We start from the raw sequence: 25,747 nt of genomic DNA, 5'->3' as shown, positions 1-25,747 counted from the left end.
TTGTAGAGGGCTGGTGATGATACAAATGTTTCCAGTCCATAGTGATAGAAATTTTTTTTTCTGTTCATATAAGTGCCAAGGATTACTGTCTGGTAGAAAATAGACACTTTTCTATATCCAGTTCTGGTATGAATAAGTTTTAACATCTTACTGGTTCTCTTGATAATTCATGAATTCAGTACAAATTCTGACATGTGCTCATTTTGTATTTATATGGGTCATAGTTTTTCCTTTTTGAAAATTATATTTTGACAGCACTCTTTTCATCCCAAATTCTAGATGATAAAGTTGAGGCACAGAGATTTCGAATGCCATACTGCTAAATAAATGTCAGATTCAAATCATGGCAGTTGATTCCAGAATCCATGTGTCACCATATTGAATGTCAGGTGACCGCATAAGCCATGATCACTGAAGCCACTACCTTTCTGCTGGACCACCACAACAGCCACTGATCTGTTTTCTTTCTCTGTTAGACCTTACTAAGCCATTCTTCACCCTGTAGTTGTAAAGCTTTTAATTTTTTCCCAGAATACCAGAAGAAAAGCCAAACTCCTTGTCAAGGTTACATTATGCCATTCTCCATCTTCATTTCCTGCTCTTTCCCCACTGGTTACTAGCCTCCGGCCACACTAGTCTTCCTTCTCTTCCTTAAATGTGTGTAATTCTTTCCTGACTCAAGGTTTTGGCAGGTGCGTCACCCCCATGGATGACTCTCCTTCTTTCTCTCCGTTTGTAATAACTCCCACTCATCCTTCAGGACTCAATTGACATGTGTCTTCTCAGAGAAGACTTCCTTGAACCCCACACCTGCTGGAGCTCCTGTTAGACTCTCTTAGATCACCTCTTCATTTACCCATAGCAGTTACCAGCCTCTGAAAATCAAGTGTGAATCTTTATGTAATAACTATGTCCATCACTAGATCAAACTTCTGTGAAGTCAGAACTTCATGTAATAGATGGTCAGTAAATATATATGTTTATAATGAGTAAGTGGATAGGTAAATAGAATGGTGAGTGTTGACATTATGAGTGACTTGGTTTGTTCTTGTGTCCAAAGACTGAAAGCAAGCTAAAGAGACAACAGTCTTGAAACTCAGAGAAATTAAATCATACCTCTTAGTTCTGGGTATCGGCATAAGAAAACAAAAATTTTTTCCTGTTGTAGGAGTTTCTTTCAGTCTTTTTAAAAAAGCTGTTGTGCCCAAATTTAGTAGTGGGATTCTTCATTTTATATTTCTTATGGCTGTACTCAAGGCAGTAGATGCTGGCCTCATTTCATCTTGATGGGATATTAGGTTATCATGTAGCTTGAGGAACGTTTAAATTCTGTGTGTATCACACTTCCATTTAATCTCAATAAAAGTACTCTTTTATAGAAGAAAAGGATTTGGGGGCAGCTTTGAGCCAGAGGCTGCCTTCAGTGATTTATACATAGCTCTGATCTCACACTGCCTTATCATACAAGCAGCTACTCCAGTAAAGGGTCTGAAGCATTTTGGAGTTGTTCTTACGTTAGGGGAACCCAGAAAGAGCTCCTATTTTTCTGTCCACTTTTTAAAACTTAATATACACAATGTTTTGGGAAAAAAGAAAAGATAGGCCACTAACTGTATGTAGCAGATTCAAATGGAGCCAAATCACTCTGTTCACAAATAAAATGTGAGAATACATTTGTTTCAGACCATCTTTCTCTCCTATTGCTTTTCTGACTTGTGCACACAGAACATAATTTAAAAGTTGGGTTTTCTTTGAGGCCAGTCTGATTATTTAAAAAGCCATGTCCCAGGGACTAATATGCCATTATAGCTTACAATGCTATTAGTGCATTTTCAGTTCTCAACTTAATACCAGAATGGAGTTTTTAATGCATATCATTTCCCCTGATTTTGATACAAATCTAAAATATTGTAAACTCAGAATACTTTGCATGACCATTTTTTTTCCTTCATATGGAGTAAAATTGGTTTATTTTGCAATTTTGTAAAGGTTTCTTTCCTTTAATTCAACAAGTTTGGCAACGCTTTCCAATGAAAAGTTCAGTTCATTAAAAATGACCTTAATGGACGTAACATATATTGGTGGTGACAGGGTCCATACTTTATTTTGGCACACACGGATCCCATTAATTTGTCTTTGTCACTCTCTAGGGCTCCTCTGAGCAATAGTTCAGACTTAGCTTTCTGAAAGTAGCTACAGAATGAGCAATAAGTAGAGATGTTGGGAGGAGCTGACAAATTTAGAATTTCTTGGTTTGCAGTAAAGGCTTTTCTAATGACTAGATAAAAATGGCTCTGTCTGCTCTGTTGAATTTGTTATTGATTTTTCTGTCTCAGTGCACATTGGGAACAATCTATGGGGATCAACTGTATTTGACCCAGGGTTGAAAGAGGATGCTTTTCCACCCAAGCATTTTCTAAACTTTCCTTATTAATTTTTGCAACTCCCTGTAGGTCCCTTTTTTATTCAAATAAAGGTAACTAAGCTTTGTCCCTCAGAATAAATTCTGGGCTAGATTCTAAGTGTGATGCTTACAAGTAAATCTTCAAAAAGCCTCAGAAGTATAGAAGTATAATATCCTCAGAGGCAGGATGGTGGTGTTAGCTGGGGAATGACTGGCTGAATTTTGGGTCAAATTGTACTTCTCTCTCACATACCAGTAGATACGACACCTGCCTCAATTTCTCCAGTTGTAAATAGGTGATTATTATACATTTTTATTACATTAAAAGTTCCCTGGGAAGATGAATAATTCTGGAAGTGGCCCAATCACAATCCCGGTTAACATGTAGAGAGATCTTCCTGCAAACCAGGTACTTCACATGTACTAACTTAATCCTCATAACTCAAAGATACAGGTGCTGTTATCATGCTCATTTCACAAATGAGGAAATTGCAGCCAACGAGTTAAGTGACTTGCCCAGGTCCCCTGTTGCTAGTGGTGGATCCAAGATGAACACCCAGCCAATCTGTCCCTGGAGCCCACACTTTTCACCACTGCTGGTGCACACTGCTTCCCTGCATGGAGGTATGATCAATAACTAAACTGCTTTTTCCTTTGATCTCAGCAGGGCTACATCCTTGTTTGGGCACACAAACACACAGACTTACCCCTCACCAACTCACATAGTTGGCAGCATTATATACCTGAAAATTTTTTAAATTTTTTAAAAATGTTTTTATTTATTTTTGAAGGAGAGAGAGAGAGAGAGAGAGAGAGAGAGAGAGAGAGAGAGCGCATGAGCAGGGGAGGAGCAGAGAGAGAGGGAGACAGAGAATTTGAAGCAGGCTCCAGGCTCTGAACTGTCAGCACAGAGCCCGATGCGGGACCCGAACCCACAAACTGTGAGATCATGACCTGAGCCAAAGTCGGACACTCAACCAACTGAGCCACCCACGCGCCCCATATACCTGAACATTTTTAAATTTTAGGAAATTACCTATGGTTTCTGCAGCTTTTCTCAAAGTATAAGTAAGAATCGCTCAAGTACGTATACTGATACAACATATATGATCATTGGCTATAATCCTTTCTCAAGCACTAGTTTTGGAGTGAAAGATTCAAATAGGTTCTATCACAATCTGCCAAACATCAGTTCATACCAACATCCCCCAAACCCTTTCTCTGTATATTACATTCTCCTCTCATTTATGTTATTTGTGAATTACCATGTACTAGCTTAACTATTCTAATATTTTAACTCAGAGGAATGCACAGTAGCAGAGAGAATTTAGGAATTCAATAAATAATTCTCCCACATTTCTTTTTAAATCAATAATACTATCACACTGTGCATATTCAAACATCATATTACATTTCTTAAATACAGCTAGCTCATTTGTTCAATCTGTGGATTAGTGACCAATACTCAGCACTTTGGACATAATCCTATCATTCCTATGGTAAGAATGCACTCAAGGTTCTTTGAGGGCAAGGACTATCAGGCTTATTTTTACAGTATTTGCAACTGGCACGGGGCACGGCACAGAGCAGGTGACTTATGAGCAAACTTAGCTTCTTTCATCAGGAGATGTGAACAATTTAGCAGGTCTGCTGACCCTCCATAGTCATCTAAAATATACATTCAGACAGAGAACTTCTATTAAGCATGCAGTTGCAGAGAATATAATGGAAGAGAATGATTTAGGTAGATGGGAAGGAGGCCAGAAAGGAAGGAGTTGAAAGTGAGTGAGGTCATGACCATTGAGAGGTAAGGGCTGATTCAGTCTGGCCAGCATGGGCTTTTGCTCTGCTATGTGCCAATTCTCAAAATTAAATGCTTTTGTGCTTTTTTTTTTTAATCCTGTAATTCTCATGCTTGAACAGCCCTTATGTTGGTGTAATGATCTACAAATAGTATCTAAATTTCTTGATCTTAGATGATGTCACTTTTGATTCTTAAAAAATATATCTGTTTTTATATATATATATATATACAAGATATTCCTTTTATTTTCTGTGGCCTGAGATTCATGAAAAGAATATAATTCAGGCACCTTGTATTGAGGATATAAACAGCCAAACTATCTGGACCCATTACTGATGTTTGATTCCCTGAATATTCTTTGGGGGAAAATATAAAAACACATGTCACACAATTAACATTTCTAGCCACTTTTTTTTAAATGTGAATTCACATTCTTCACCACTGAGTTAAGACATCCACATTCTCAGACAACTAACTTGCTGGATATAAATACGGACTAATGTAAACATATGCTTAAATATTATATATTTAAATACTATTTCCAACAAGGTAAACAAGGCATTTAATGACTACAGGATCACCATGGAGACTCTTATTGGCTTTTCCTTCTGTATCTAATTCCTTGTGGGTTCTGTTCACACAGATGCATGACAGGAATTTCCCTTTGCTTCTTATTGAATCAGCCCCATCACTAAGCTGATGCCATCTGGCATCCAGATATTACTGCTGCCTTTGGCCTGCCTGCTTTCCTTTTTCTTCTTCCTTTTTTTAAATGGCTTACACCAAGATTATTTATGGCAATACGTTTAAGACCTGACTATTGTGCTGAAGCACAAAAATGTTTTCTTAACCATGAACTAAAGTTGTTAACTGGAAATCTGATGAGATAACTCAAGATTTTTTAAGGGCAAGCACGATCAAGGCATAGAGGACCACCCAATCCTACTTTTGAGAGGACAGCACCATTAAGGCTCTCCGCCTGGTATGTGCCAACATTTGAAGGATGGATGGCTGGTTCCAATGGCCTTGTTGGTCACTTAGGGTCCAAAGTAATCGCCTGTCTCCTATTTCTCGCTCAAAGCCATCCAAGCAGAACTCCTGGCAACTGAAATAAATCTGGGAGGAAACTGGCTTCCCTAGGTACCCAATTAGTCCTCCCTCCCTCCTTCTTTCTGGGATGATTTGATTCAGAGACCAGAAAGTCTAAAAAGAGAGACTCAGAGCCTCTGAAGCATCTAGCCATACCTTTACGCCTGCCTCCCTTAACAGATTACACTTTGCAGGGCACTGAGTGGCCTGTTAATGGCCTGAAGGAGTTAAGGAAATGAACAATTTCCTTCCTGTTCCAAGTTAGATCAGGCTTGTTAAGAAGGCCAGCTGATTAACTTCCTGTACAGCAACAGTAGACATGCAGCCTTTACATGTCCTAGAGGACACCATAGTATCATATTTGTTCAAGAAATTAAGCTGTCAAAGTGGTCGTTATGCGTACTTGGCTTGAGGTGGTTGTCATGTTTCTGCATATAACTCAACAAAGACTGAAAGTAAGTTAAAGATAGGAGATGGGAAACCAGGTCAGTAATTTATTTAGCTACTACCTGATTAATGAACGCAATTATACTACCATAGTGTAGTTCTGATCCCTCACCAAATAAAAGTACAATATGGAGGGCTTAAAAAATACCTAGAAAGCTATCCCCACATATTTGTCCGTGGAAGCAACCAGCTGGGCTCAATCTGGCATTTAAATCCTAGACAAACCAAAAAACAGACTCTTAATTATAGAGAACAAACCGATGGTTACCAGAGGGGAGGGAGGTGGGTGGGTGAGGGGTGAACAGGTGATGGGGATTGAGGAGGGCACTTGTGATGAGCACAGGGTAATGTATGGAAGTGCTGAATCACTATATTGTACACCCGGAACTAATATTACACTGTAAAAATAAAATGATAGAAAAGAAAAATAATAACTTATGAAACCTAAAAAATAAAATAAAATAAATGATGTATCCTAAATGAGACTTTCATCAGCTGGAGGCAAATTCAAAACGACATACTTCAAATAACAGCCAAAGAGAATTCCATCAGTCATTTTTCTATCTGCCCCTTTCTAGTGTTGGAAAGGTACTGATCTTAGCCTTGAAAAAATGCAACTCTCCCAGAATCTTATTATTTTTAGAAGTCTAACTCTAATTCCTTCCGTGTTAATTGGGTAGCAGGGATTTCTATGGATTGCTTAGAGGGCATCTTCGAAGGCAAGTTCACCTTATTGTATTTATTTGTAAGACTGTCTGTGCTCGATCAGCTTCACGGGCTAAAACCCCACTTGACTAGTCTTGATTAGGGGCTGGATCTTGTTCACACTGTTTTGTTCAACGAGGAGAGACAAAAATACCTGGCTTGAAGATTCTTGCTGCTGGTTGTCAGAAAAATCTGATAAAAACCTGTGCCTGGATCAAGTCAAACCATGGCCACTAGTGAAAAATCAGTCTAGATGCTGTGACTCTCCCGGGTGGGTTAGGAGATACTTTTTTCATATCATGAAAATATGTTCCTCACAATGAATGCTCCTACTTTTGTGCCGTATGAATCAAATACATCACAAATAAACCCGTTTGTTGCTAGAAAAAAAAGCAATTAACGTCTAAAAGTATTTCCAAATAAAGTTGCAGCTTCATATGATGAATTCAATATATTAAGGACATTACCATGTGACTTAATCTCGATCCTTATTTCAGGTATTCTATGTGACCGATATCTGTATCTGTATCCGCTGTATTGCATTTAGTTTAGTGGAACAATAATACCAGTGTGCACACCTGTTCCATCGAGTTTTGGTTATTTCTTGGAAGTTTATCAAGTTTGGGTTGTTTCTTGGAAGCTCAGTGTTTACTTTTTAATCATAGCTTTTTCTAAACATACCTTAGAGCGGTTGCTTTCCAACATACCTTTGGCCAGAGTGCTACCCAATTATTGGTGGGACTACCACAAGCATCTAATACTCAGTAACAGTATCGCCATAGGCTAAAGACTTTAAGGTACTTGTTTTCCTATATTGTCTAATGAGACAGGCTGGTGATCATATTTTTATTTTACATAAGGGGAAATAAATGATATTTACTGTTTTTACTATAGAACTCTCCATATTAGGTGGGGCCAAAGTGAGAGATAATAGGTCTGGATCACTATTCATGCTTCTCTGTAGCAGTTCAGAAGTGACAGGCACAGCTTCTAAACATCACCATTTAATTTAAGCAATGTGAGTCTCTTTGGTGGGGGGAAAGAAAGACGTGCTGACACTATATCATTTCTTCATTATACTATGGAGAGTAATTATAGGTTGCTACACACATTTAGAAACTAGCCTATGTGGTTTAAAAAAGAAAGAATTAAGCCCATGCAAAATTATGTTTTTTAAATTCAAAATCAATGAAAAAATAATGTGACACGTAAGACCTTTCCTAGGGTTCAGTGCACTAAACATGTAAAGCATATTAAGATGTGGAAACCGGATACCTTTCATTACATTATTCTACAGCTGTCATTTATTTCATTTTGGTATAAAAGTAATTATTGTTCTGAGCATAACAGTATACATTTCCTTTCCCCAGCACTGGTGCTCCAATTACAATCTACTTCAATTCAGATTAATCATGCCAAGATGGCAATTCCATTACACCAAGAGTAAAATTTAATAATCTAATATATGGCTATAGTTTCAACAGTGAAAACTATGTGGTTAACTACTTTAGGGATTTTATTAAGATTAAAGTTCAACATAATGCATCTTAATCAGACCTTCCCTGGAAAACACTCATTACAAAACATGGTTGACCATAAGTCTATGTAATCCTTCTGCAGAGGCATTAAGCTCCACTTACTACTTTCATCTAAGAGGTATCTAATAATGGGAAAGATGTTATATTATTGATGTAAGATGTTTTGATTTAATTTCAACTTTATTATATTACTTAACTTCGGTTATAATGCAGTACTGTATATAGGATTATGCTTTAGACCAAATGACAAAATATTATGTACAGGCGAGCAGTTTATTTAAGTAGAATAGTACATGTCTGGTTTTAAACGTATCTCACCTAAGAATGTACATATGGAGTGGCATCTTTCTGTGTCTTAAATAGGACCTTAGTGGATAAAGAGTTAACCCCCCTCTAAAATAAATTGCTTACTTCCTCTCCAGCAGCACGAAGGCCTGTCCGGCCAGGTACTGGCAGGAGAGAAACAGAAAGTTTTAAGCCTTCATATATCCACGTAAAGGTTGCACTGTGATCTTTAAACACCGCCTTTTCTCCAAAGTTCTGCAATGGTTAAAAAAGTCACTTCTCAAAGAAGTGGAAAAAGGTGCTGCAGTGGGGCATCTGGGTGGCTCAGTCAGTTAAGCGTCTGTCTCCGCCTCAGGTCCTGATCTCTCAGTTCGTGAATTCAAGCCCAGCATCAGGCTCTCTGCTGCAGCGTGAAGCCTGCTTCAGATCCTCTGTCTCCCTCTCTCTGCCCCTCCCCTGCTCTCTCTCTTGCTCTCTCTCTCTCTCAAAAATAAATAAACATTAAAAAAAAGGTGCTAGTAGTAACTTCATAGTACAAAGGTAATTTATATTTTGCTTACTGTCCTTTAAAGTACGAAATGTATTGCCTAATGTGAAACCATGTGACTGAAAAACAAATTTCATTTCTTTACAAATCAACTTTGGTTGTACCAATCTGTATTTTGAAATTCTTCTTCAATCCTTTGCTGTTTAGGGTGTGATTCAGGAACACAATTCATGGTCTGGCACACCATATCAGATTTAGGTTCGAATGGGATGAATCTGAGAAAATTCTAAATTGCTTTCGGATACATAGATTACAGTGCTGATTTATTTCTCTGGTAAAATTTACTTTATTTTTTAAAAGTTTATTTAGTAATTTTGACAGAGAAAGAAAGAGAGAGAGGGAGGGGCAGAAAGAGGGAGAGAGAGAATCCCAAGTCGGCTCTGCACTGGCAGCACAGCACCTGATGCTGGGCTCGAACTCATGAACCATGAGATCTGGTCTGATCTGAAACCAAGAGTCAGATGCTTAACCGACCGAACCACTCAGGTGTTCCTCTCTGGTAAAATTTAAACTGTATGTTGAATTTGAAAACCCTTCATATCCTACATGCTATACTGTGAGCTCCTGGACGGTGGGTAACATGTCTTATGCACAGAGCCTAGGGTTTATATGAAATAAATTAATCGAGAAAATCATCACTCTGAGAAAGTGCTTTGATCATAAATGAAATACATCACTAAAGGGCTTTCCCTTATTTTAAAAAATGATGCAGCAGACATACCTAGTGCTTTCTAGTACAATCAACATATAACTTTAATCAACCCATCAATCGGTCAGTCAATGTTTGTCTTTCTTATTGTTTCCTCTTCTGAAACATCTGAAAACTCTTTGCCTGGTGGTCTTGCAAATTTCATGGCCTTGATAAAACTGGGCAGGTAAGGAACCATGATCAAGTAGGGCAAAGACTGGTATCCATGTGATCCCGATCACAGCAAGATAGGGAAAAGAAAAGCTAATACACTTCTTTTGTCCTCAAATATATTTTACCTATGCTTTACCTTTTGTGAGTGGCTATATTGCACAGCTGGGGTATAAGAAATGTGAAAAGCTGCCCAGACTTTCACATCCAATCTATGTTACATCATCAGAGGCAGCCTGGGCCTTCTCACCTTTAGCCTCTTGGAAAAGAGGAGGTCAGATTTTGGAGAAGAGGATGGGCACTACCCCTTCATTTCCTTCAAAATTGAAAAGTATTTAGAGAGCAACCATGCAATCTTATGTTTTGAGACACGCTTTGAAACTGATAAATCTCCAATGTGACAGCCCAAAGGCTCATTTCAACCCTTGGTGAGAGGGTGACAGCTGGCTCAGAACCCAAGGAAGCCACAATCAATGAGACCCCTCTTTCTTTAAACCAATCAGCTTCAAAAGCAAAACACCTTGTGGTTTCAACACTTACGAGGGCTCTTCTGACACGGCAGCTCCTTCTTCTAGCTCTTGAGCTTGCTTGTACCATGGCAGCTTGGCCTCTACCGGAAGTTTCTCTGAGAATTAAGTGCATGCACATAAGAGAGAAGAGGTTAGAACCATTTTGGAATTTTAGGGAGCTTCCTTTATGTCTTCACCAGTTCCTGATTTTGCACTACCTAGAAACTATATGGGTAGCTGCAAATAATAAGTTTTTTGGTAAATTTCTGCTACTGATGATGGTTATATGAAGAAAAGAGAATATTTTAAAATGTTTAGTATTACTAGTCTTTGTGCAGATATGCTTCCCTCTCATTATGCTGAAGAGCAAAGGAAAAGTCTTTTAATCATGAAAATCGTAACTCTAGGAACGCTGGCTCAGTATGTGTATGAAGAGTCATCAAAGTATCTTTTCACTATTTCCTGTCAAAAAGATAGAGTGATATTTATTTTTTAAGGCAAACACAAAGTACAATAAATTATACTGCAATACTTTAATAAATCCTGACTTGTTTCTCCTTTTCCTTTTGACAAAGTGTGATCCATGCCATGTTGTCAAAAACAAACAAAAATGCCACTCTGAAATTCACAAAACATTGCCTTCCATATCTGACTCATTCAGCACCACCCTAACGCTCACTGACAACTGGAATATGAGTAACTTAGGGTCCACAACCCATAATTTGACTGTTTTACCTATTTATCTTACGTTGGCCATACAATTCAGGACAAGCTTCCTAACTACTTCCTGGGCAGGGGGAAAAAATGTGAAGGAGAAAAAGAAAGAGGGAGGTCATAACTGCTCCTACAGAAGTCACTGCCAAGATTCCCATTCTGACATATTTATTAGGATCGTTTATAGGCATACTTGCCTTTATAGTATGAGCCAGTGAAGCTCTATCACCATTTTATGACATATAATTGTAAAGATGAAAGAAATATGTCTCTATATGCATACACCACAGAATTATACAGCATTTTCATGATGTTTAGAGAGCCAGACTCACTACTTAGTTGTGAAAATCCAGATTTTATTCTTGATAGTTAACCACAAACTGCTTTTCTTTCTCTGAAGTGGCTTGGTAAAGATAGAGCTAATAAATAATTGACTATTTTAAGTGGGGGGGGGGGCATCACGTCTGGTGCTCTATGTGCAGCGATTGTTTATAGTCAGAAATCAAAGTGCGAGAGAAATATGAAGCTGCTGAGGCCAGAAGGATGTGCTATCATTTAGACACGCTAACAGGGTACCTGTGCAGAAGTCATTTTACAACTAGCTCACCTCTCCAACTAAGTGACGCAGTCAGTGACTCCTTATCTGACAGTGTGAGCCATTGCTCTGTCGCAGTAAGGGAGCATTAAGCTTGGTAATATTAGCAGGCCTACAATACTTTATTGTCTATTTGAAGTGGGTCCCGTAAGATGTACCGGGGGCCTCTTCCTTCCATATTTAAGGATGCTGATGATAGTCAGGAGTTGAAGATAACATTTAGGACAAACTTGCTATATTCCAGGCAGTGAGCTAAGCACCCTGTTTGCACTATATCTCCTTTAATACATCATCTCTGAGGTAGTTACTATTATTAGCCCCATTTTGTAGATGAAGAAGCTGAGGTTTAGAGAGAGATGTAGTTATTAAAGTGAATCAGGATTTCTGATATTTTGGGTTTGTTTATTTCCATTATATCATTTAGATTTCATGATGCCATTCACCCCCAACAAGGGCAACCTACAGATAGCAGAATAAAGAGCTATGCTGTGGCTGATTTTCAGAGAAATGTAATCTTTAGAGAAATAAATTCAGAAGCAAATGGGAATCATATTTATTTTTTAAATTTTTAAAAATGTTTTAGTTTTGAGACAGAGAGAGACAGAGCATGAGCAGGGGAGGGGCAGAAAGAGAGGGAGACACAGAATCTGAAGCAGGCTCCAGGCTCCCAGCTGTCAGCACAGAGCCCGATGCGGGCTCAAACTTGTCAACTGCGAGATCATGACCTGAGCCGAAGCTGGGCACTCAACCAACTGAGCCACCCTAGCTCCCGGGAACCATATTTAATATCAATAATAGGAGGTAGTTTATCACAAGGAGTTCTTCTGAATTGGCTTGTGACTTTGGCATTTTCTCTTGACTCAGACTATATCAATATCAGCAAAGAGGTCAGATTAGTGGGCATGCTAATCTGAGAGACCCTGTATAATTATAATAAATCTTGCTCGCTAAGTAGAACTTTTTACAAAATTGCTTTTTATAAATTACGTGTAGTATCTGTTGAATTCTGATTTATTCCGTATTTCCATTTTAAGTTAAGATTCTGGCTTCTGGTCTCATATTAATGTTTTAATTCTCAGTATAATAAGCAACACCTTTCTGTTTCATCAGTATGTTTCTTCAGTATGAAGCTTCCCAATGTATTTCACGCTTAGCAAAGGAGACACTTTCGGATTCACTGCATTGTTTTCAACAGCAAGACATGTGGATAGTAAATCACTTATACATTTCTCCAATGTCTCTATAGTATCTCCCTCTAAGCAGATATATCTGCTACTTTTCAGCAATGGTCTTCAAACAGCTTTATGATCCAGGAGAGAATTATGTAAATAAGTAGTACTTAAACAACAATTTGCAATCAAAATTATTTGAAAGATTTTTTAGAAAGAGTTAAGTCCATTTAGTAGAGTCTAAGCTACACAATATAGTTTCCAAGAACCTTGGGATACTTAAAAATATTCCAAGGAGTTTCAAACAGTCCCTGAACGCACATAACAATGAAAAGGCTGGTAAGCGAGCACCTGTGGAGTTACCTTTGGGTTTATAGCAGGGAGTGGGTATGATGCATTCCTCTTTTATGTGGGGCTTGGTTTTGGGGCTACAACCTCCTGTGTGCATTCCACGATGGTCGATGCAGAGGACCACCCGATACCTGAGGCCCTGGCCGCATGTCACCGTGCACTGGAAGGAGAAGGCAAGACAGAGGAGACTCATAGCAAAGCCTTGTTCACTTTGCCTCATCTCTCACCTGAGACTTTAAAGGGCTGCTTTTATATAAGGACTCCTGGTGGATTTGTACCATTTCTTACCATTCATGGAATCTTTGTTATTTTTGGCTACTTAGGGTGAAGGTGGCTGAAAATTAAATCACTTTCAATTCTTAGATTTAGATGAGTTAGGTAGCATTCCTGAAAGCACCCACTGTGTGCCGAGTCCCAAACCAAGTAGTGAAAAGAAGGAGAAAAGAAACTGTAGCGTGTGCTCAATGTTGATTGCTAACACTGCATTTTAATTTTATTGAGTCATTTTGCTAGCTCCCACATGGACATTGACAGTTTTTTGAACAGCCATCATAGTTGACACGTATTATTGCAGCATGGCTGATCCAATTGATTATATGACACAGTCAAAACTGTTCAAGGGAGTTGATTCAACAGCCAGATGTAGATGGCACCTCCAGTGGTTCTAGACACCTGGGAGCAAGTCTAGACAGAGAGAAATGTCCAAGCTCTGATCCTGCTGCCACAAAGCCACGTAGTGAAGTGAAGTGCCATCTGTGTGGCTGAGGGCACAGTGGCTTATCTCCTCATCTTTCTATCTCTTTTGCTATTTCAAACCTTTGCATTAGCAGCCATGAAACCTCAAATAACACTTTATTTAGGCTGCTGCAACAGTTTCCCTAATGTTCTAGAATGTTCTGGCTTTAATTATCCTACTTCATCCCCATTCTGATTATTTTGCCATTTCCATTTCATCTTTCTTTTCAATGAATAATACACATAATTTTAATTTAAATCCACTCAGACCCTTTTTGGATATAGACAAAGCACAAGAAATACAAAATAAAACTAAACTGTGGTCTACTGAGCTCTATCATCCGAGCAGCTTCTAGAGACTCAGGGTCAGTCACTTGGCCTCAGCTGCTCTTGACAGACATTTGCCTCTCCTTGCCACTTGAGGGAACGTTATGAGCGACAGAGGCTTCTGGAAGTAACTTGAAGAAGCTATATATATTTACTCATTTACTTTTGGCTGTGCTAGATTTGGGGCATGCCTACATCAGGGCTAAACTGGTGGGCTTCTAGACACCTCAAGAGAAGTGGGGAGCTGCACAGGGTAGCCGGTGGGGTCATGACGATGAGAGGGAAGAGTGGACTTACTCTCCTAACGAACAAAGAAAGAGGGCACAGTTACCGGAGACCACTCCTGTGCCAGCCATTTAGGACAGTCAAAAATGTTGCAGGGCTGCACGATGGGCATCTTAGGGGTGTACATGCATTTCCACTCTTCCACTGAGGTGACATGCCCCTGGATGTCCTCCTCCACACAGGAAACTGCCCGGCTCTGGATGCCCCCCCCACACGAGGAGGAGCACGCGGTCCACGGGGTGGCCTCCCACCTACAGAAGCAAGGGGAGTCATCAGGGCAGACATGCACATTGCCGAACCTCCTCAGTGACCTTTCCGACCAACCCCGTTCCCAGTGCCTACTGGGGCAATCAGGTTCTGAGAGGCTATGGTCAAGAGGACTGAGAGCCATCTAATGCCTAAAATCTGATGAGTAAGAGAGAAGGATTCAACGTTGGCAACAGTGCTTTGTAAACCTTGAAGCTCTACATAATGTAAGAAATACTGTTTGGAGAGCTGTCCACAGGGATATCTGTGCTGTCTCTAACCTACTCTAACGGGGGCTATTCAGTCCTTCTCCTTGTAGTTCGAATATATATTCTGTGTATAACATTTATATTATTTTATATTTTATAAATATATATTCTGCATATATATACTGTTATATATTTTACCATGATATATATATATATATATATATATTTTTTTTTTTTTTTTTTTTTTTACTAAATCCCATTTAAATATCTTTGTTAAGACCAAAACTGGTTACTCAATTAACAGGAATAGTTTGCACCTGGGCTGATACTTTCTATTTTCAATGCAATACTTTCTTACTTAGCTTCTGGATACTTGTGTACGAGAAGCTCATGAAAGATCAAGGCAAACCAAAGACACTCTGTCCCTTGCTTCTACAATCATCAGCTTTGGGACTACATGGATTCAGCACAATTCCGATGTTCAAGCTACGCCATCAATACACTAAGGAGCAAAGGTGATAATGTAATCTTCTTGTTCCCTAACTGTTGAGGGATACTGGCAGTTAGCATTCCCCTAATAAATAACTCTTGGAATTGTGAAGAAGTTTTGTTTTGTTTGGAAGGCTGATGGCACTGGAATCTAAAGATACAGTTTAGTAAGGGAGAAAAGAACAATATTATCAATAACATTTAAGAGAATTCCATTGCTTTTTAGATCTCTGCATAGCTCTGCTGCATTTGGGACTAGATGCAGAGAGAGATCTTTGGCCCATTTACAGAATATAGAATTTTGAAAAATGGAAACATTGGGACCGAGCTTGTCTTTCTTACATATATTCTGCTTGTTGATGAGGATTGCTAAGGAATTTTAAGATTTCCCTTAGAGTTATGAGAGATATAGTTTTAATGAGAGAAAAACAAAATGTCATCAAGTTGATCTACTTGAAAAGTTAAATTTAAAAACACTGCACAAGCATACCATGGAGACATCAATTATTTTATAAGTAGGATTCATGCATATTGAGAACCTGAATGCTCTTCTGTATGAGCCTGGATAATGTATGTTCCCCAGTTAACAGAATTTTCCTCCACATTTTCTTTGCACTGTTTGAGTCTAGGAAACAACTGTTATCTCTATTGCCAACAGCCTAAACATGCTGCCAAGTACAATATTTTCCTATGCATATTTCCCCAGGAGACACAAAAGCAAATGCTATTATGGGGAAACTGAGGCCCTCTGTTTAGCCCTTAGGAGACTTTCTGGTCCCTTTCAAGAAAATGAAGCAGCTCCATAGAGGGTCTCTCTTTTAAAAGGGTAATACCAATTCTCATTTATCCATGTAAATCTCTGGAGAGCTTCCCTCTGGATATGGATAACAGGTCTGATTCAGAATGAAATTAGGCTGAATATATAAGTACATATTCACATTACATTTGATCTGACAGTGAAGCGGGAATATGTTTTTGAATGTACATTTAATCTCTTAGAATATTAAGATTCCATAAAAAGAGCACACTTTCTAATTGGTACTCTAATGTCCCTAACCTTGACCCTTCTAAAGTGAGAGTGATTAATTTCTGTCTCAACATTTGGACCTGACCCATAGTGTAAGTTCATAAACAGTAATAAGTATCCTTTTCAATGCCAGTGATCACAGAAAGACAAATGATGCTAATATTATTCTAAGAATTTATAGTATGGGTCCACCATATGACTATAGTTCTATATAATGAAAAATTGTTGTGTGAATCCTGACATAATAATAGGGTTATGTGGAATTTCAAGGCAAAACATGTCTGAGTGCTTTCAAGAAAATATAATAAAAGCTGAAAGAAGACATCAGTTAGAATATCTTTAAACAGGGACCAGTAAGTACTTGGGGAAAAAAAAGCATATCCAAGAATCTCGTCCTGGAAGAATACTAAATGGGTTCACATATCACATATTTTAATTCCAATGGCTTTTAATTTTTTAAATACATAGTGTGTTTAAGAAATTCTCAAAATTCAGAGTGATGTGGGAAACATATATATATATATATATATATATATATATATATATATATATTAATTATGAATTAAAGATAATTCATCAGACTACATTCTTACATTACATTTAGGTATGTGTTTCAGTCAAAGACTGAAGGCAAGAAAAAAAATCGGAAGACTCACTAACTGTGCCTTGTATCTACACTTGTGGACTAAAGCCCATTTAAATAATTTCAATAAGGAAAGCCTTCTGCCTTGATCAGAATGTAGCTGCCACCTGAGAATCATATTTGAGCCTTAGTTCTCAACTTTGGGGTTTTTTTTGAGACTCAATACTTCTTATAAGAACATATTTGTAGAAATTGCTTCCATTTACTAAGACTTTATCAACTAAGCAGAATATCTAACTTTAGAAATAGCTCAGTAACAGAAGTGCAAGAAATATAGTGTTTATTTGATAATTATCCTTTCTCATTGTGATGCATGGATAGGCCAGTGTGGACACAGGATGGCATTAAGGAGGCTCATTTCAATCTGTCATTGAGAATACTGGGCTTCTAGCATTTGGGGGAAATTAGAGTATATAAGAAACGAAGTTTAACCTAAGACAGGCATTAGTTATACCAGAGAAATATAAACAAGAGAGATCATAGACATGAAAGAAACGTAGGAGTGCCATTACAAGAAAAACATAACCTTGATGTTGCTCACTCCTTACACCAACTTTGCCTTTATCGTAAAATATTTGGTCTTCACACAAACAAATACGTGTGTCCTATTTTAGAGATACAGAAACTGAAGTCAAATGAGATCTTGGATCAGTAAAATTAATCTCTTTATATTTTCACTCCACTTTTTTCCCCAAGAAGCATTTACTATATTACTTTGGTTCTGGATCAAACCAGCAAAATGATATAGTCATTTATATAGCATTTATATAGTCATTTATATAGCATTCTATAGTCATTTATCAGCTTTATCAATATAGTCATAGAAAAGCGGGAGGGAGCTGACTAACAAGGTAACCCCTTAGTGGAAGAGCTTAAAAAAACCCAAACAGCTATATAGAGTACAAATCCGATGTCCCTCTCTACATGCAACCGTTAGGATGGTGAAAATCAAGTTCTCTGCCAGGCACTGGAAGTATTTAAGTAGAGGCTGGATGACAGCTTTCACTGGTATATATGTATTTTATAAATATATGTATATCCATATACCCATGTGGGAATACATATTCACTAAATACTCATATACACATATTTGTATAAATACATATGTTTACAAATGTTGGGCATATGGGTGTGGTTGCAGGGAAGGAATGGGATAGGGAAGCATCTCTTGGGAGCTGAACTAAATGACCTCAAGAGCCCCTATTTGGATTCCATTTCATTAAGTATTTGGAGATTTTCAATCAAACTTTGTTTCATTTTATAGTTCAGAATTGTTTTCTGGGCTTTCATTAGTTTGAGATTGAGAAAACTACTCGTGATTGGATTTAAACTCTGGGTTCTAACTAGCAGCTGGTGCCCTGGAGTCCAAGTGAGCAAAGAGAATAGAGCAAAGGCCTCTCTTAGCTCAGGGGTCACTTCAAGCACGATTCTAATTTCTTCCGTCTGGGGAGCTGTTTCCAATGTGGCAGACCATACACTCAGTAGCTAGAATATTTTTCAGCTTCTCCAGTTTTCTTATGAATATATTAATAAAGAACAAGTTCTCTTAAAACTTCTTCAGTCACTTTCATTATTTTTTCTAGTTAAAAAATATATTGTACTTTAAAAAAGAAACACAGCCCGTGGAATTTTATGTTTTAGAAAAAAAAAATGTCCCCTAAATGTTCTGAACAATAGAGATAGGAAAACATCACCTTTTTGTACACAACTATAATTTCTTTGGAACAAAAAAGAGGATATTTAAAGCCCTTATGTAGAGTAATAGCACATCTGGAATCCCACATTTGTGGTACTGTGATAATACTTCAGGCAGTGTTTGCTTAACAGTTAGCAATAGCGCTTTAATGACTGGGGTCCTTTTGCAGGGAAACAAAAGAGGACAAAGGGAGTGAAAGAAAGACACAACATAACCCATACACTCTATCTAATAAGAGTGAATTACTGTGTCCACCTCAATGTAATAGGATCCTATCTTAAAAAAATTTTTTTTTTTTTGAATGACAAGCTCACAGTCCGAGCAACCCAGTATCATTCAGAAGCGGAGCTCAGGATGGATTGCGAACTATACTATCTACCATCTTAACTTTTACAGAAAAAAAAAAACAAACACAAAGTCTATATCTACATAGACATATAAAAGAAGCAGAGGCTGATTTACTAATTCTAACATCAGGATGGTTGATTTACGTACCGAGGAAGGGGATGGTAGAGGTCATAAGGCATGATCTGCTTGTATCCGTCACTGTTAGGAACAATAATGCCAACCCTCTGAGTAGAAGGTACACACAATAAAATAAACACTAAATGATTACATTATACAAATTTTGTTAGACAAATGCAAAACAACATTAGTAAATTGTCTCTGCAAACAACACTAAAACAATTCGGTATCTTTATGCTGGCACGTGTTTGAGGATGGGGCAAGTTCTTTGCAAGGGCACCGTTTACTATAATTAGTTCTCTGATCCAAGCAGGAAATACCACTGGAAAGGGTGGTGGCAAGAAAACTTGGCACCTCATCATTAACTGTGACACAATAAGCTTATAAATGTTCTTTAATCCCCCAAATTATACATCCTATGAGGTCATTGTTATCATTATTAATGTTACTTCCAGATGCTCACCAAGCAATTATAGTTACTGTCTCACTCCTGATGAAAGAGAGAGCTATGTATAAGAGTATATACCTGGGAATCGACAATACTCTGTAATGTGCATTATCAAATAGGTTTTTTCTCTCAGCATATCTAAAGATTTTAATGAATTATCTTGGAAAGCAGTCAACTAGTGAATACAGTGGGCAGCTACCAACAAAAGCAAGTTTCCTACAGAAACAAAGGAAGAGCAGTTAAAATGAGATAAGAAATAGGAAAGATCTTTTTTGTGTTCTATAAAAATGTGATATTGTGTTAACTGCTATTACAGTCATGGTTGTGATGGTCATGACTGTTGTTAGTATATCTAGTGTCATGGGAAACATGTGAGATTCAGAGATAGAGCCAAAGGAGCCATAAGAAATGACATTATAGGCTGTATGGCTAATGGATTCACAAGAAATGATATTATAGGCTGTGTGGAAGTCCCTAGAGGCCTTATGGACTCTAATAAACTACACTAAACTACCTCACTGATTTCAACTAAAGCTTCCCATTGGCAAGACTTTCTTGCAGAATCCCCTGGTTTGTGGAAGATTTATAATTAATTGGTGTTAGATAAAAGGGCTAGTATAACAGACCCTCTATCAAGAGTGGGAGACATAGAGAGCTCAGTACACAGCTGTCACCCCAGGACAAAACATGGTAGGGCATGAGCAGAAGACACTTATTCCACAACGGACAAATGATAGGAAGTCTCTCTTTTGAATACCGAAGGAACTCATGTATTCTCCATGTATCCCTGGGATAGATAGATGGGTATATATTTATATATCCATATTCAATATAAATGTTGATATTTATATTTAAATAAGTTAAGGCTTATGTTTTAATCTCATTCTCTGATTAGGATGACATAATATGTTCATTTTAGAGGGCTAGCAAATCTAAGCTTTTGGATGAAATGGGTGAGCTTGGTATACTATGGATCACAAAGATGAAAAATAGCACTGCCTGGAGATCATCATAAATAAGGAGGAAAGAGGGAGTGATAAAGGTAGTTTCTGAAGAAATTACTGAGAGGTAAGAGGATACATGAGAGAAATTAAATCTAAAAGAACATGGGAAACAAAGCTATAAAAGATAGATTTCTATTTCCAGAAAAGACAACCATTGGTGTACTGGTTTACTTGTTTATCTTATGTGACTAAATTTTCTATCTTTATTAGTATGACTAAAGTTTTTGTACTCATTTGTAGGATTAAATTTTCATGGTGTATGGATGTGCACTGGTCTACAGTAACAATATTCGTGAAGATGGATGCTGCACTTGAGGAAGGAAAAAATACCTTGGCTCTAACAGAAAAATGGAATGAGTACTAAGATTAAACTTTTCTCCCTGTTTTTCTAAGTTAGAGAAACTTTCTATTCTTTTCTGCCTTCTTCTGACAGACAATTGGATGGGAAAGACTAATCGTCTCTTTCTCTCTTTTATTATAATCATGTTGATCTCTTTCCAATAGTTCTTATGTCTAGTCATTGAGGAAATTTTCTTTCTAAAAGAGCTGTCTTTTAAAGAATTCCAACCTTCCAAAGTTCTAATAACTCTGGATATGCATCTAATAGTAGTTAATTAAGAAATTATTGAAATAGACTTTGCAGTTATATTTGAGGTAACCCTAGTATCTTTACTCATGCCTATAGCACCTTCTAAGTGCAAAGATGTAGTTCGTTGCCTTCTCTTCCAAAAAAATTTATAGCTATGGTTTGTTATCCTCAATATTAGAATGAACTGCTGCAGATGTCTGCCAATTGATTTATCAGCTGATGATATTTAAAATGGAGGCAGTGATATTGAAGAAAACAGGCTAGAAGAGAAGAAGGGGGAAGAAAAGGGGGTGTGTATAGAATTCAAGATGTTGGGCTTTGCTTTGGACTGATTTAGAAATTGTGTTTTTGTTTGAACAAGGAGCTCTAAACCTGGATTCAGCAAAACTATAGCTATATTTGTCTTTCTATGGCATGGGTCATGGTGAAGACTCATAAAATCACTCTATGGCACCTGTGAAAACAGAAAGATATCAAAACAATGGTGCTCTGTCCAGTCTTGTTAATGCATGTTCATGTGCATGGGCTCTGCTCTCTCTAGGGGTTCATGTCATGGACCTGGCCTTTCACCACACTGTCACAGAAGGGTAGGCACTGTGGCCTAGATGTAACTTCCTATTGCTTACCTATTGCTTAGGACACTTGGTCTTTTTCTTAGGCAAAGTGTACATATTGAAGAATGACGAAAAAGGATGCCATTTTGGGATTTTAAAAAGCTCTTGCTACGTTTAGGGCTTGATGTGTGTGTGATGTGTGTGTGTGTGTGTGTGTGTGTGTGTGTTTGTGCATGTGTGTTTGTATTCAGACATGTATCTGAATATGTGGGGAGTGGTGAAGGAGGCAAAAATAATTTTAAAACATTATCAGAAAGGGAAGCTGTAAAAAGCAGTCCGTTTTTGGGTAAAAGCACTCATTCTCCATTGCCTTAACTATTCTGATCACTCGTGCACTTCTTACACCCAGCAGTTACCTGACTCTATCAGACTCCCTGACATCAGGGGTCATGGGAGGAAGATGAGGATAATGTCATTCTGGACTCATGTAGTGTAAGAAGGAAAAAGCCATGGTACCTCATCCTCTCAAAGTACACACCTTGAGGAACTGTTCCACAATAGGAGAATGCCTCAATTTTAAGACAGGTTCATGTAATAAAAATATTATGCCGTCATAAACATAAAGCCTTTTGAACCATTTTTAATGACATAGACATTGTCAACTGAAAAAATTTCAATGCAAAGTAGAACATACCATGTGAACCACAATACTGAGAGAATTCATGGGTTTGTATATCTATTTAATCATTTTTATAGTTCATATATGTGTGTCTATATATAGACACATATATGACCCATATACATACGTATATAGAAATATATTAAAAAGACCAAAAAGAGTTGTTAGTTCCTGGTGTTTGGATTATGCAATTTTGCCTTCATATATCTTTTAAATGTTTATTTATTTATTTTTGAGAGAGAAAGAGCACAGTGGGGGAGGAGCAGAGAGAGAGAGAGAGAGAGAGAGAGAGAGAGAGAGGGAGACACAGAATCTGAAGCAGGCTCCAGGCTCTGAGCTGTCAGCACAGAGCCTGATGCGGGGCTTGAACTCACAAACTGTGAGATCATGACCTGAGCTGAAGTTGGATGCTTAACTGACTGAGCCACCCAGGTGCCCCTTGCCATTGTAGTTTGACATTTTTCTGTTTTCCAAGTTTCCTATAATGTACAGTCACAGGAATTAGAATATTCAAGTAAGACAAAATACATGTCTGAGAAAATAAAAGAGAGACATTTAAAAATACATTATGAGCAGATGAAATGAGGCCATCACCTCAAATCCTAAGTGGCATTTAAAGATTATTGAGTCTGCTCTGAAATCTCAGAAGCTACTTTAGAACAATGTGCCTGACTTTAAATGACTTTTAAACATCAATCTCTATTCAGGCTCATTTATTTAGTAAACCTCTCTTCAGGAAAAATCCTAATAGAGCTAACTCTATGGGAGCCTAATTTGTGGAGTTCTGTGTTTTTTTTATAATGGAAATGAACCATAACAAGCCCTTTTCATGGTTTTAAGTGTCCCTTTCTGTGAATCTCTAAGGACCTCTTGCTTCTCCTCTCGAGCTGCAGAGCCTAACTTCCTGATGGCTGGATGTGCTCTAGGTTTGTCGAGCTCATTGTGTCCGAACAGTTCATTACCCTCCCCTGCAAAATGCTTCTTCTCCTGTGATCACTGTGACTGTTCAGAGCACTACCATTCTCCCATCCACTCAGGTTAGACACTATGGGACATCTTTGTTGCTTCTTATTCCCATGCTCCCTAATGGCAGTCAGCTCTGCCGGTTGTGATGTCTGCCAAGCACATCTCCTGGTGACACAAGTTTGGGTCCTTTTGCAGCAGTCAGCTAACAGATCTCTGCCTGCAGGCATTGCCTCCCCCAACCCGGCCTGCTCGCTGCTATCACAGTAATCGATATTTTGCTTCCCATCTCTAAAGTCTTAAGTGGCTCCATAATGGCCAGTGAAATTTCTGAGTCAAGTGTTACCTCTTCTAAAGCCTGTCCTCAATTTCCCTCTCAACATCTGGCAGAAATTCCTTCTTCCCCTTCCAAATACCCATCACACTAACTCCACTCATTGCTTTTAACTATCTACTAAGTTCTAATATGTGTAAGTTTTCTTTAGTTTAACACCATGGGACAGAATCCATGTCGGTTCTTTACTGGATCTCTTAACACCATGCCCTGTGCAGGGGCAGTTAGTGAATATTCACTGGATGAAGTCATGCTGTTGGTATGCAGACACAAAGCCAAGCAGTACCATCCAGAATGAAAGCAAACAAACAAAACAAGGTCAAAGAAACTCTCCAACAAACTGCCATTCACTGTGCACATGTTTAGTCCCACTCCTTGCCTTCTGCTAGCTCTGGCATCTGTGGGAGGGAACGGACTGTTTGGGAGGGTGGTTTGGCAGTTAAGGAAGGCTGCTGGCTATCAGGTGATCTGAAGCACAGAAAGGACAGTGTAATGACACCTGTGCTTCTAGCCTGCTTGGCCAAACTCTGCATCTCTTCCATTAGTTATCTCCCAGAAATAGCCATGACAGCTCTGAAAAATCTTCTCTGTCCTGTCTCACGTGTCTTCCAGATGCCATGCTGCTTTGTAACTATACAACTCTGTCTGGGCAATGTTGGGGCCCAGATTCTAGTTGATTTTTCTTTGCCTTTGTCATGGTACCAGGCATAGAACCTGGTACAAGTCAGACAGTCAATTAAAAAAAAAATGAATGAAATTGTGGGTGGTGGAGGGAGCTCTGGCACAAAAGGGAGTATTTCATCACCTCTCGACAACCCTGGAGCAACAGAAACCAGTCTCTTCCTAAGCAACAGTTTAGAATGGGGGAGGGGAGAAGTAACAAAAGTTGGCAAAGACACAGGCATTCACTTTTCCATGAGTGGTAGAGCACAAAGGATCATGGTATACTAAGGAAAAGGACCCCCGAGGAGCTGGGAGATGGACAGTCAGTTCTCTTTTCTCTCACTGTCTTTCTGTATGATCTTGAGTGCTTTACATTGGGACCTCTGCAAGATCTAACTGGATGAAATCAGGGGTTGTAAGATGAAGTAACCCATCTCATGGAGCTCTATCTTACCTGCCCTCTTCTTAGTGGCTGCTAAAGGTAGAGCTTGCCGCTCTATGGACCACAGATTGAAAACCACTGAAGTAGGTGATCATCTCAAAATCTTTTTTACTCTAATGTTTGATGACTTTATAAAACATAGTGGGTTTTCCTAGGAAACAGGGGATCCAGCAAATGAGAAAATATTCTGCAAATAGTTCATACTTTTCTTAGACCATTGTGCTCATGAGGCAACATTCATTTACTAGGAACCACACCAAAAGAACCCTGTTTCATCACTTGGGTTTGAAAATATTTTTAAGGCACATACTCATTTTTCTGCTATAAAACCAATGGAGAGTTTTTGATCATTTGGCCCCAAATATTAGTATTTCATTGATATTTCTGTGGTTAATATTCTTGACATTAATGAATGCAATTTCTGAACTGCTTTTAAGTAAGTGGGAGTAATATTTCCCTGGGCTTTGTTTATCTCTTCCTGTACTGTCCTAAGTGATTGGTCACTGTTTAGTAAACATCAGTCTTTATGCTTATATAAAAGAGGTTTGCTTGACCTGAGTATGTGATCATTTTGCAGACCCATAGCAAACTTTGTATTCATATGATTGTCAGTTCTGAACTTGCTGTGGGGGTCTATGTTGGGCTTAAACCAGATATTACAGGATGCTGATGGCATCATGAAGAACAAAGGGGGATGTTCTGTGGGATGAATGCTTGCCTCAAGGATCAGGTTACCTGAGTTTACACAGTCGAGGAGATACTTTGGAAGTACTTAGATTTATAATCCAGCTTTCTTTTCACAATCTAACTCGGGGCAGATCACTCAACCTCTTTAGGCTTCAGTTTGTTTATCTGGAAATACAGATACTAATCTCTGTCCTGCTATCCTGTCAGGGAATGTGAAACTGAATTGAGAAAATGGATGTGAAAGCA

At 38.3% G+C, this 25,747-nt stretch overlaps 1 protein-coding gene across 6 annotated transcripts in view; it reads right to left on the bottom strand.

Moving 5' to 3' along the window:
* The window catches only part of ADAMTSL1 (ADAMTS like 1), an 881,240-nt gene that overhangs the window by 189,307 nt on the left and 666,186 nt on the right, over positions 1-25,747 (bottom strand). For 5 of the 6 annotated variants that reach the window (XM_078436766.2, XM_078436765.2, XM_078436763.2 and 2 more), the window contains 4 exons: positions 19,169-19,219; positions 14,410-14,614; positions 13,029-13,176; positions 10,219-10,303 (listed from right to left, as the gene is read on the bottom strand). In XM_078436766.2, coding sequence (XP_078292892.2) covers positions 10,219-10,303; positions 13,029-13,176; positions 14,410-14,614; positions 19,169-19,219 — 489 coding nt within the window. The remainder of the gene's footprint in view (positions 1-10,218; positions 10,304-13,028; positions 13,177-14,409; positions 14,615-19,168; positions 19,220-25,747) is intronic. The other variant, XM_078436762.2, reaches the window with a different exon arrangement.

This window comes from Panthera onca, chromosome D4 (assembly GCF_046562875.1).
Source record: "Panthera onca isolate mPanOnc1 chromosome D4, mPanOnc1 haplotype 2, whole genome shotgun sequence".
Taxonomy (NCBI): Eukaryota; Metazoa; Chordata; class Mammalia; order Carnivora; family Felidae; genus Panthera; species Panthera onca.
This window is presented reverse-complemented; position numbering and strand designations above follow the sequence as displayed.